Raw genomic sequence first — 10,938 nt, forward strand, 5'->3', positions numbered from 1 at the left:
ACTGAGGTAGCAAGCAGCTACTGTAAAAGGTCTATGTAATCTCACTGTGGAGTTTCAACTGTTACCTCTTTCACAGAAATTTCAGATATTGTGATAGTCACTCTTAAGTAATGAGCCCTAGATGGACCAATTTAAATGTTTTCACACCAGGACAACTACTTAGAGAATCTCACCCAGTCCGAGGCAAAAGGAAAGATATAGTTACTCTGTTCAGCTAAGGTAGTGGTAATTAATGGCACACCCAGTATCAGAATTTTAGGTCCTTAAGAGTGTCTTAGCCAGTACACTTAGTCTTTATAACATTTCAGATAGCTAAGTGGATGAGATGAGCTCTTCTTGGATTGTTATACTACAACTTAGGGACTAACATGCTATTTCAAATCCTTCTTTTTTGTCTTGTGATATTTGCTTTTGCTATGTGACAAAATAATTGAAACATCACTCAGGCATTTCATGAGTACTTTTCAATCTACAGAAATGTTCACCTTTTGTGAAGGTGTCTGTACAAAAGCATATGGAATCAGTTATGAGCAGCCAAGTGAAGGTAAGAGCTGTAGTCAAAGCCTTTCTGAAAAAGTAGAAAATTTCCTATTTGGGGATAAAGCTTCAAATGGTACACTTAATTGTCTTATAAACTGTGTAGTTATCTGACTTCTACATGGAATCATAGAATCGTTTAGGTTGGAAAAGACCTTTAAGATCATTGAGTCCGATTGTTAACCTAGCACTGCCAAGTCCACCACTAAACCATGTCCCTAAGCACCATGTCTACAGATATTTAAATACCTCCAGGGATGGTGACTCCACCACTTCCCTGGGCGGCGTGTTCCAGTGCTTGTACCAGTTCATAAGTTTTTTTAAAGTATATATGACATGTTCTGAAAAGTCATTGCATATCCACCTTGAAGTGGCTTATTTAATCAGATATGTGCCACAAAGATAGAAACAGCAGTGTAAACCTCTCTCAACTCTGCAGAATGGCAAGAGGGAGTTCTTGCACAAGTCAGACCCACTTCAGGTGCCTTATGGCAACAGCAGGGATGCTTTGTGTGTATGCGCACATACAAGTGAATGTGTGTGTGTGACTCAAGTCCTGAGCTGTGTGCAGGCACCTGAATATCCTATTATGAGTTTGATTCAAATTCAACAAGCTAATGCAGGATCAAATATTAGGCTTTCACAGTGCTTGTTCCTGATTATTTTGTGGATTGTACTTTCTAGCTCACCTCTTTCATGTACACAGACCCAGACCGACCTGTATTCAATTCACTTATTTTGCTGCTTATTCAGTGCTAGGATAGTTCCCTTGCTTCTCAGTCTCACTGACAGCCTATCTTATTGATGAAAATATTTTTCTGATGCCCCTATATTTTCACTTCTTATTTTTCTAACTTAACTTTTCCTACCTGAAGGAAAACAGGCTGATTAAGTTTAACAGGCAGTGTAGTCAGAAGTTGGCAATACAGTTTTATTAGACATTAATAACCGATGTACATAAGAATCTCTCTCCACAATTTCCTTTTTCTCACACACCATCCAAACAAAGTTTTAGTTTCAAAGAGGGAAAAATTCTGAGCCTTCTGTTTTACCAGCCAAGCTTACATAAGGATGCCTTTGACAGTCTGGCTTGATTGTATCCATTTTAAAGAAGGCAATCTGTCTTTGTATACGTTTGCAGAGCAGCTGGGACAATGAAGACTCAGTCTTGACTGGGGCCTCTGGACCCTATTGTGTTATAAATATTCATTGAAAATAATAATGAAACTCGCTGTGAAGAAAAGGGGCGATACAGCAGCTCATGTCTATACTCATGTAACTGTCAGTTTCAGAAGATAAATCCAACAGAAATCTTGTACGCTACCTTACAGTGACATTCCTTTGCAGTCTCTTTCTCCTTTAGGACCTTGGAATTTCTTCCTTGGTAATAGATTTTTCTTTTACATTGCCTTTTTTTACTATTATCTGTGAAAGAGTTGATACTATTCTCTCCAAAGTTTTTGTACACATTTTATTTCTGAGTTATATATTACTTAAGTTTTTTTCAGTAACAATTTACCTTTGGATGCAAAGCTGTAGATAGGTCTTCCATGTCTCACTAACCTGGGAACTTAGAAACCACAGATTTTGCAGCCCAGATTTGAACCATCTAATACATGACATTGCCTATATTTGATTGAGGATTCAATACACTTCTCCCAAGTAATACACAGCTACAAGTATTTTCCCAATGCAAAATCAGGCAGACATGATTTAATGATTTAATGATGATTTAATGCAGATGTTAAAAAATGTGTTCCATGTCCACATATTGAATACAATGAAAAGAAAGCAATAAAAGAAACAGATCTGATGTTAGCAGGCAATGCTAGATAACCCCTGATTTCCATTGTAAAGTAACTTTTTCAAACCTTAAAGTTACTCTAAAATCTATGAGAAAAATAGAGAGATTTCAAGTGGAAAAATATCAACAGCTGTTTTCTAGACAAAATCTCAGAAAAAAGATTGCAAGCCAATGAAGTGTGTGTGTGTATACATGCATACACTTCATTCTTGGCATACATACTTCACAAGGAAAAGTGTTTCCAGAGTATGAGAAGTAGAAAAGAAGTAATGAACTTGGACTCAGTCACTCTTGATTAACTTTATTAAGCTGAAATTTTGGTGCTAAGCCTAAGACAGGTGTCTAGAGTCCATCTGAAGTTTTCTGAGGAAGATATGTGTATTGGGTCTGGCTGAGATGGAGTTGATTTTCCATGTAACAGCCCTCACAGTGCAGTACGTTGTAGATAGAAAGGAGCTGATAACACATGGGTGTTATCAAGGCTGCCTCTCCAACACCCCTCCCCACCCCAAGGCTGGTAGGCTGGGGTCGGGCAAGAGGCTGGGAGGGGACACAGCCAGGACAGCTGACCCAAACTGACCAAAGGGATATTCCGTACCGTATGGCATCTGCTTAGCAATAAAAGCTAAGAGGAGGCAGAGGGGGTAGGGGGGCAGGATTTGTTCTTAAGGTGTTTTTCTTCCGAAGCAACTACTCCCTGTACTGCGGACCGTATGGTGTCTGCTTAGCAATAAAAGCTAAGAGAAAGGAGGCAGGGGGGGTAGGGGGGCAGGATTTGTTCTTAAGGTGTTTTTCTTCCGAAGCAACTACTCCCTGTACTGCGGCCCTTCTTCCTAGGAAGTATTTGGACATCACCTACTGATGGGAAGTAGAGAATAAATCTTTTTGCTTTGCTCTGCTTCTGCACACAACCTTTGCTTTTCTTCATAAAACTGGCTTTATGTCGACTAGTGAATTTTTAATCTTAATTTCTCCCCCTGTCCCTCTGAGAAGGGAGACTGAGAAGGTGGCTTGATGGGCATCTGGCAGCTAACCAAGGTCAACCTACCACAGTAGATATCCCAAGAGAATGATTCATAACTTGTCTTGGAGGGTGGTCTTGGGATTCAACGCCTAATTTTAGCCAGATAGAATGAGTGGGAGGAATCCCTCCCTAATTACCTCTAGGTCTTTCCTCAGTTTGGTGGTTACACATTGAATGAGTGATTACAGTACCCAATGGGTAACATTCTGGAAAGGACATACTGACATAGGTGCTTTAGTTTAATTCCTTAAGATGCACAGGTGCCTAATTCCATTTGAAATCAACAGGAGAAACACACTGAAAGCATCTGAAGTCCTAGAACCAGTCGGTCTCCTGGACCTACTGGAAATCAGTTGGATCCACAACCTTGGAAAAGATTGCATTTAACAGAATGATTTATATTTGCACAAAACTGAATTTTAAAATCTTAAATTGAAGACAGCAACAACAGAAAATGCTACTTCATTTTTCCTCCACTATTTCAGAAGACTAAAGACATAGTTCAGAGTTCTCTAAAAGGAAATGCAGGACTTATATCAGGCCCTAAAGAGTTACTGTACTCAGGCTAAACCTAATGAAGGCCTGCTGTTTGTCTGGGTCTCTGTGGTATTACTCATCATTTAAGCTATGCATAATAAAAACTAACTTGTGACCTTACATAAATACTAGGCTTTACACATAGACCCACTTGTGTAGTTCACATCTTTACGATAACAGAATGATAGGGAGGAAAGTCATAACCATGATCAAGAAATCAAATATATTATGTTTAAAACTTGAGTGACATCAAAAATATTCAGTGTCTAAAAGATAACTTGCAAGACTGACATGTATGTCTGTAAAAGCTGCTTGGTTTCTAGAGCACTGACCACTCTGAGCTCTCCTGGGTTTAAGGGAATTGTGAATGCTTAGGTTTCTTTTGGGTGGTACATGGCAAGAGGAATGTAAGCAGAAAAAGATTTTGGCTAAACATCTAGGAAAAAAAGGCTCTTGCAGGGAGGTCCATCCATATACAAAGTAACATTCCTTCCAACTGCTATGATGGATGACCTTCATTTGATGAATTCTAAGAAGGCTGTCTGAAGACCTCGGTAATGGAAGACAATCCTGCTCTGGAAAAGAAGTTTACAGGACAAAATGAAAAGACTTTTTGCACTCTACCTATTCCATGCTTCCCTAAAGAAAGTAACCTGTGATAGGACCTGTTGTGTCTTTTCTTGTCGGGTGCAATATTGATCATCCTGATGTTCCTTTCAGCTGGGGAAGAGCCACAGGAGCCTTGCCTTATCTCTATCCTGCACTCAGAAACTTGGAAAGGGCCCACCCTATGCTTCAGTGTCTTAGGACCTCACAGAGAGAGCACAGCACAAGAAAGTCCCATCTACCATTCGATACATTACTAAGAAATCTGTCGTTTGAATGAGAAAATTTCTGCGGTGAGGCACATACCGAATAGCCTCTCCCATTTCTGGGAAGGAAGCCATTTCTGTAGGACTGATAAAGGCTTCATTTTTAAAAGCAAAGAAAGACAGGAACTGTGACTTATTAGTCAGTGTGTAACAGAGAGAGCACAAGCACTCAGTGACTAAAAGTGAGGGTGACTTTATCAGGAAAGAGAGCTCAAGCGCAGGAGTAAGTAAAGAGCTTTGATTCTGCATGGCCCAGGGAAGCAGGCCAAAGGCAAAGTAATTTCTTTAGAGCAAAGTCCTTCTTAGATGAGAAAATTTATTTCCTCCAAACCGTAAGGTTCTACTCTTACTGCAGACTTTGAGAAGATTTTTACCTCTTTACTTCTCTGGTTTAGGGATATATTTATTCTTAAACTGTCTCTGTCTTTTGATTTCAAGGCTGCTATCCAATTTTGATCTCACCTTGATGAACGACTAGTTCCTCTCCCTCCTGCTGCAATGATAAATCACTCAAAGGAACATATTTTCATGATTTATGTACTGTAATGTGGAAAAGTACTAAAATATTATATGTAATAGTGAAAAACTCTTATTATTATTATTTAAATGTTATATTTTTCACTCAACTTCTATTGCACTCAGTCCTCAATCATACAGTGCGTATATCACCTTCAGGGAGGTTGTTTCCATGTCTAAGCAGCAGAGTGGGATTAAAGTTAATGTAACCTTTTAGCAATGTAGAGAAGTACGGGAATGTAGGAAGGAAGGAGGCATGTAAGTCAACAAATGGAGTCCCTTTCTTGTACGGGTGGCGTACCTTACCATCTCATACTACTTGAGAATTTCAACAGTTTTCTTCAGTAATCTTTCTTACTTTCCTGTTTTTCAACTCAAGTGCTTTCCCTGTCTTTTTTCCTTCTTTCTGCCCACTTTCCTAACAGAAATAGAAGCCACTAGTGTTTATAGCCTGAAATGCTTGTATTGACATATCTATTACTATAAGAAATAACCACAGGAATCAGCATTTTACAACCTCATTTAACAGGGAATGCTGGATGTCCTGTCTCAGCTGCCTTCATGCCTAATCCAGAAATATAAATCACAAGGACAATCTCCAACAGAACTTGTGACAATGCAAGGAGACCTGAGGGAAGCATGCCAGCTTTCACCTGCTCTCAAAGATTACCACTAAAAAAAAAATAATCAGGAAATATTTTAGCTACATTTGTAGATTAGGGGAAATCTGAATGAACTACGGTGTGTTATTAGCACAGAAAACTGTTGATCAACCAAAGGCAATAGCAACTACATGAGCAGATTTGTCTGATAAATGTTTTCTTGGGCAACAGACTCATCAGTAGCCACTGCATTGGTGCACTTTGAAAAGATAGAACAAATGAAGTTCCGATTACCTCTAATTGGTCAGACTGCTCGTTTTCATCATAGACAAATGGGTGAGGCAGCTCTCCAAGCGGTATGTCATAGAACTCAGAATCATAAATTACAGTATCAGTGATAGGGGCAGCTCCGACAGACTCCAAAATAAAAAATCCCAGAAAAATATTTGCAAAGGTCTGCATTCTGCTTTCTTTTCTGAAAGAGAAGAAAACGGACAAAATGTGGATAATCTGGTATTTGCAAGGAATCTATGAAAATCTAATCTCACAAATACAGTACTTATATGTATGCAACAATATTTCTGATGGATAACTCATATTTATTCATGATGACTCAATGGTTTATTCTGCTTTGCTTCATGAAGAGTCCCTGCATCTGAGAATTTCTGCAGACTGTTTTGGCCATGCTAACATTTAGATAGTTTAGGAAAGACCTATTGAATTTTATTTGTATAAAAATAAACTGGCCTCAATGAGAAAGTACCTGAAAAGATGAAAGGAAGATAGATGTTCATCTTTTTTCCTTTTCATGTAACTTCACCTATTTCCACTGCACTATTAGAAAAGAACTTTCGAGAAACTAAACAAAAGCTAAATTGTTATATTATTTGTGTCTATCACAAATAATCTTTTGAAATGTACAACAATGTAATTTTATCTTTCTTCTCCACCATAAAAAAAAAAAAAAAATATTAGAAAACATCAGGACCTCTTTCTTTGTTGTCTCTGGATGAGCATAAGCAAAACACTTTTCACACAGTAGTTATTTTGCCAGACTATAATTTTAATTGGTTGAATGGTGTGGCAGATTTGGACCATCACTTCTGCAAAGGTCTGGGGAGCAAAATAAAAAGTAGCCTGTGTCCTCCTAGCCCTGTAAGTGACAGTACTCTACACTCCTTCATTATTCAATCAACACCATTTTTACAGTAGGGAGAAATGGTAGCATAGTACAGTCACCTGTTCTCCTTGGAGAACAGAATTGTGAAATCAAATTATTACCTATTTAAAAGTTCCATATTTTAGTAAAACAGTAGAAAATTCATGCTAGGCTTGAATATTAGCGTTTATGCATTCCCTATTCCTTGTAAGTGATGTGTTCACCTTTATCTTATAAAATGCCTGACACAAGGCTCTATTCAGCATTCTTTACTTACACCTCGATGTAGCTACAACTCCCACAAATTTCACCAAAAGTACAGTCATAATGAGCAATAAGTCTAACAAATTGTACTCCTGATGGATGCCATAATACACACACTTAAATATTTCGTATTTAAACTGTAGCTACTTAAAATAGATTAAGTATAAGAAATGCTTGAGACATTTTTTTGAATGTGTGTGCTGAGCAATAAACTGAAGTTTAGCTTCATGAAAAGAGGTCTTTATGAGCTGGTTTAGGCATGAGGATATGAAATTCCTCTGGGGATGGTCAGCAACACAGGGCATTCATTTTTCCCTCATTTGCTTTATTCAAAAAGACTTTTCAGCTACTGCTGGGAGAAGCTAGAGTTGCTTGAGATTGTCTTTGAGAAGACTTAGTTGAATTGCACCTTTCAGTATTAGCTTCCAATATTACTAAACGTATTCTGCTTTGTTAAAAAAAAATGAAATAAAATAAAATAAAAAATGCAACCAATCTCTGAAATAAACTGAAGTATACTGGAGCTTGGTTTTTTCCTGTCTTTATATTTTCTACTGCCTATTTTTGACAGGACTGGTTTGGTCTTGCTTTTCTTTTGCATGTCATTTATCCCAAATGATTCAACTATAAAGAATGTTGTGTCTTACCCCAAAATGCAATACTAACGTATCTGGTGTAATTTTTCCTCTGAATAAACAATTCTTAACTAAAAAATTGCTCATTATTCAAAATTGTTTTCATTTCACTTTGCCTAGAAATAAAACGTTTTTAAAGGGTATAAGGCTTGACAAGTATTTCATTTTTTATATATATAGCAAAACCAGCAAATATAATGATAATCTCTGTGAAAAAAAATATTTAACTATGACTATAGTATCTGCACTAACTTGCAGAGTTTGCATGTCTCTGTACTTCCCTTATGTGTAATATATTGGAACACACTGTAATGATATTGGCATCTGCAGTAGCTGTAAGATCAAATATTTTGATGAAGATTATGTATTCCTCTCACAGGAAGGAACTAAGACATACTCAGGGAAAAATAAATAGTCTTCTCAATCTGCAGCCTTTGAATCAGTATTATGCACAAGAAAATAAAACAAATGCTATAAAAATATTTCCAACATTAAAAATTCAATTAACTGTTCTAAGAGAGAAGCACCAAAACTTACCTTTAGCTTCCAATCTCTCAAATGGGATGGAGTTACTCAGAAAGCAGAGCCAGCGGTATTAGACCCCGACCAATGGCTGTGGCATTCTGGGGCTGTGGGAGGTGGTACAGCTTCTACCCTCAACTGGAGACCTCAGCCCAGGGACTTTCTCGGACTTCAAACACCTTTATATTTGATTTTGCTGAATTGAATTTTAGGAAGGTCAAACAAAGGTTTCTTGTAAGCAAACAGCATCTATTTCACGTCACAGCTTTTTACCCCTTCCCCTCAAATTTCCTACTTCTCCTACCAATACACCAATAACATTCTCAGTTGCATTCTGGAAACAATATTCTGGGTGTCCTGACTATCTAGAAATGCATATTTTCTAACGTCCAAAATAAAGGCTTAAGCAAATTGGATTACATATGAATATTTTTTCCTATATGTAACAATTCTGTCTTGGGGATCATTGAATGTGATAATATTTGATGAATTTCTATCTGCTGTGGGTATTATCTGGTACGTATTTAGAGGCACTTTTTTTTTCTTTACTGTGAGTACTTATGAGGCAATACGCATAGGATCTACTCTTTCCAGTATGTTTTCCTTCTGAAGGGGAAATAACACTTCCTTAATAGATATGAACTTCTATAATATGCTGCAAATGATAGGGGTACACTGTAGTATCATGTGCTTTGTTACACCAGAAATAGGTTTTACAAAGTCAACAGAGGTCAAGCTATCTCTTTTCCTTATTGGTGTTATTTTGTTTATTATCAGTTCCTACTTAATTCTTGTGCTTTCTTTTATATTACCAGTGCTTTGTACAACATACAACCTTTCCTCTGAACTTTTTCATCATTCCTTCAACTCTTTAATGAAATACACCTCCTAATACTGTCAATGTCCAATATTAACAGTTAGGAAAAGGCTGAATCCATTCATTATCTATGGAGGAATATAAGATTCATGTGGAAGATTCCAATGTGCTAAGCAAACTTGATTCCCTTTGCTTTATATAATTTCCTCATCAAAATTTTTGCAATAAGAAGACCATCCTAGAAGGCCAAATTTGTATAAAGCACTGAGAGGATGTTAAGAATTTTAAGCCAACTCTCAATAATTTGAATGTCCAACATCAAACTTCTAGTGCTAGCTGAGGTAATCCAAGACATTTGAAAGGGTTTTGCAGACAGATAGGTCAAAGGGTAGAAGAGCAACAGTTCTGTTAGCAGATAGGTAGAGGGTAGGATATTGTAGGGCATATCAAATGGCACTAGGTATCATGTGCTGTTTTGGTAACTGAGTCAAGTCTGCAGTGCTTTACAATACTATGACCACACTTGGATGACAGACTTCTTTCTAAGGAAGATTCAGCATGATTTGCTCCGTTGAAAATGGGGGCCTTGAATAATTAAATCAGATATTTTTAATTTCCTTATTCATAATGCCTTCCCATTGTAAAAGCAGCTTATTCCATGAACAGTCAGGACAATAACTACAGTGGGAGCATCACAGTACTGTGTCCTGTTGTTATTCGTTTTCTTCAGGTCGGTAGCTTTGGCCGCAGTTTACTCCATAAGTTAGTGATCTATTTGCTTTCAATGCCTATGTATGCTACTTCCTAGCAGCAAAGCAAACAGCTATTTCTTCTGCAGGAAAATGCATTGTTTCACTTTGTTTTTTATGCTGCTTCACGTGTTGAAGTAATTAACATTCTTTCACTTTTAAGTATTTTACTTGCTGCTGTACTTCGTCATTTAAGAATTACTCTACTAAATCCTCACTCCCAATATGTCTTCTTCATTTACAAAACATATTCTCTCTAGACAGGCCCAGCATTGATTGATTTCACTTGGACAAAAGACCCCAATCTTGTATTCTTTATTGAAGGAAAATTCTTATCTACAATAAATTCTTCATGTCTATATTAATATTTTTTTCTTCATTCTTACACAACTAAGTTGATTTAGACATACTGTGACCTAGGGCTGAAACTTTTGTATCTTTTGGTCTGTAGGTTTGCTTTTTTTGTTTTATTAAGACCAAGGAAGTTCAAACCTCTTTGGCTCTGGATCTTTACTTAATCTTGATTTTAGTGTCTTACTATATTCCTGTCAGACTACAATATACTTTGCTGGTCTTGTTTTCCATAAACACTAAGCAAGTAAAATTAATTGAAGGCAAATGTTAACTTGCAAACATTGAAGTTGCTTCTATTTTTTGTTTAGAGCTATGGAAACTTATCTGAAAAAGGATATATTTTATACAAAGCATTTTACAAGCTTATGAGAAGATATTTCATGCGGCACAAATTTTGCCGATAAGGGTCATACAAAGAATATTTTTTTTTTGGTCTCGGTTTATGTTTTAAAGAACCAGAACTTGGAGAATAACTGGTATATCTGTAGGGGACACGCCTTAGTTGATGCTGGAATTAATATAGAATCATAAAATCATAGAATCATT

At 37.1% G+C, this 10,938-nt stretch overlaps 1 protein-coding gene across 1 annotated transcript in view; it reads right to left on the minus strand.

Annotated features, from left to right (window-relative positions):
* EPYC (epiphycan) overlaps positions 1 to 8,540 on the minus strand; it is a 25,396-nt gene extending 16,856 nt beyond the window's left edge. Inside the window, exons 1-2 of the mRNA XM_009704603.1 lie at positions 8,484 to 8,540; positions 6,187 to 6,362 (exon numbers count right to left, since the gene is read on the minus strand). Coding sequence (XP_009702905.1) covers positions 6,187 to 6,354 — 168 coding nt within the window. The 5' untranslated portion in view covers positions 6,355 to 6,362; positions 8,484 to 8,540. The remainder of the gene's footprint in view (positions 1 to 6,186; positions 6,363 to 8,483) is intronic.
* Positions 8,541 to 10,938: the final 2,398 nt, after the last annotated feature.

Source organism: Cariama cristata, unplaced genomic scaffold (assembly GCF_000690535.1).
Source record: "Cariama cristata isolate BGI_N322 unplaced genomic scaffold, ASM69053v1 scaffold1340, whole genome shotgun sequence".
NCBI classification, from domain to species: domain Eukaryota; kingdom Metazoa; phylum Chordata; class Aves; order Cariamiformes; family Cariamidae; genus Cariama; species Cariama cristata.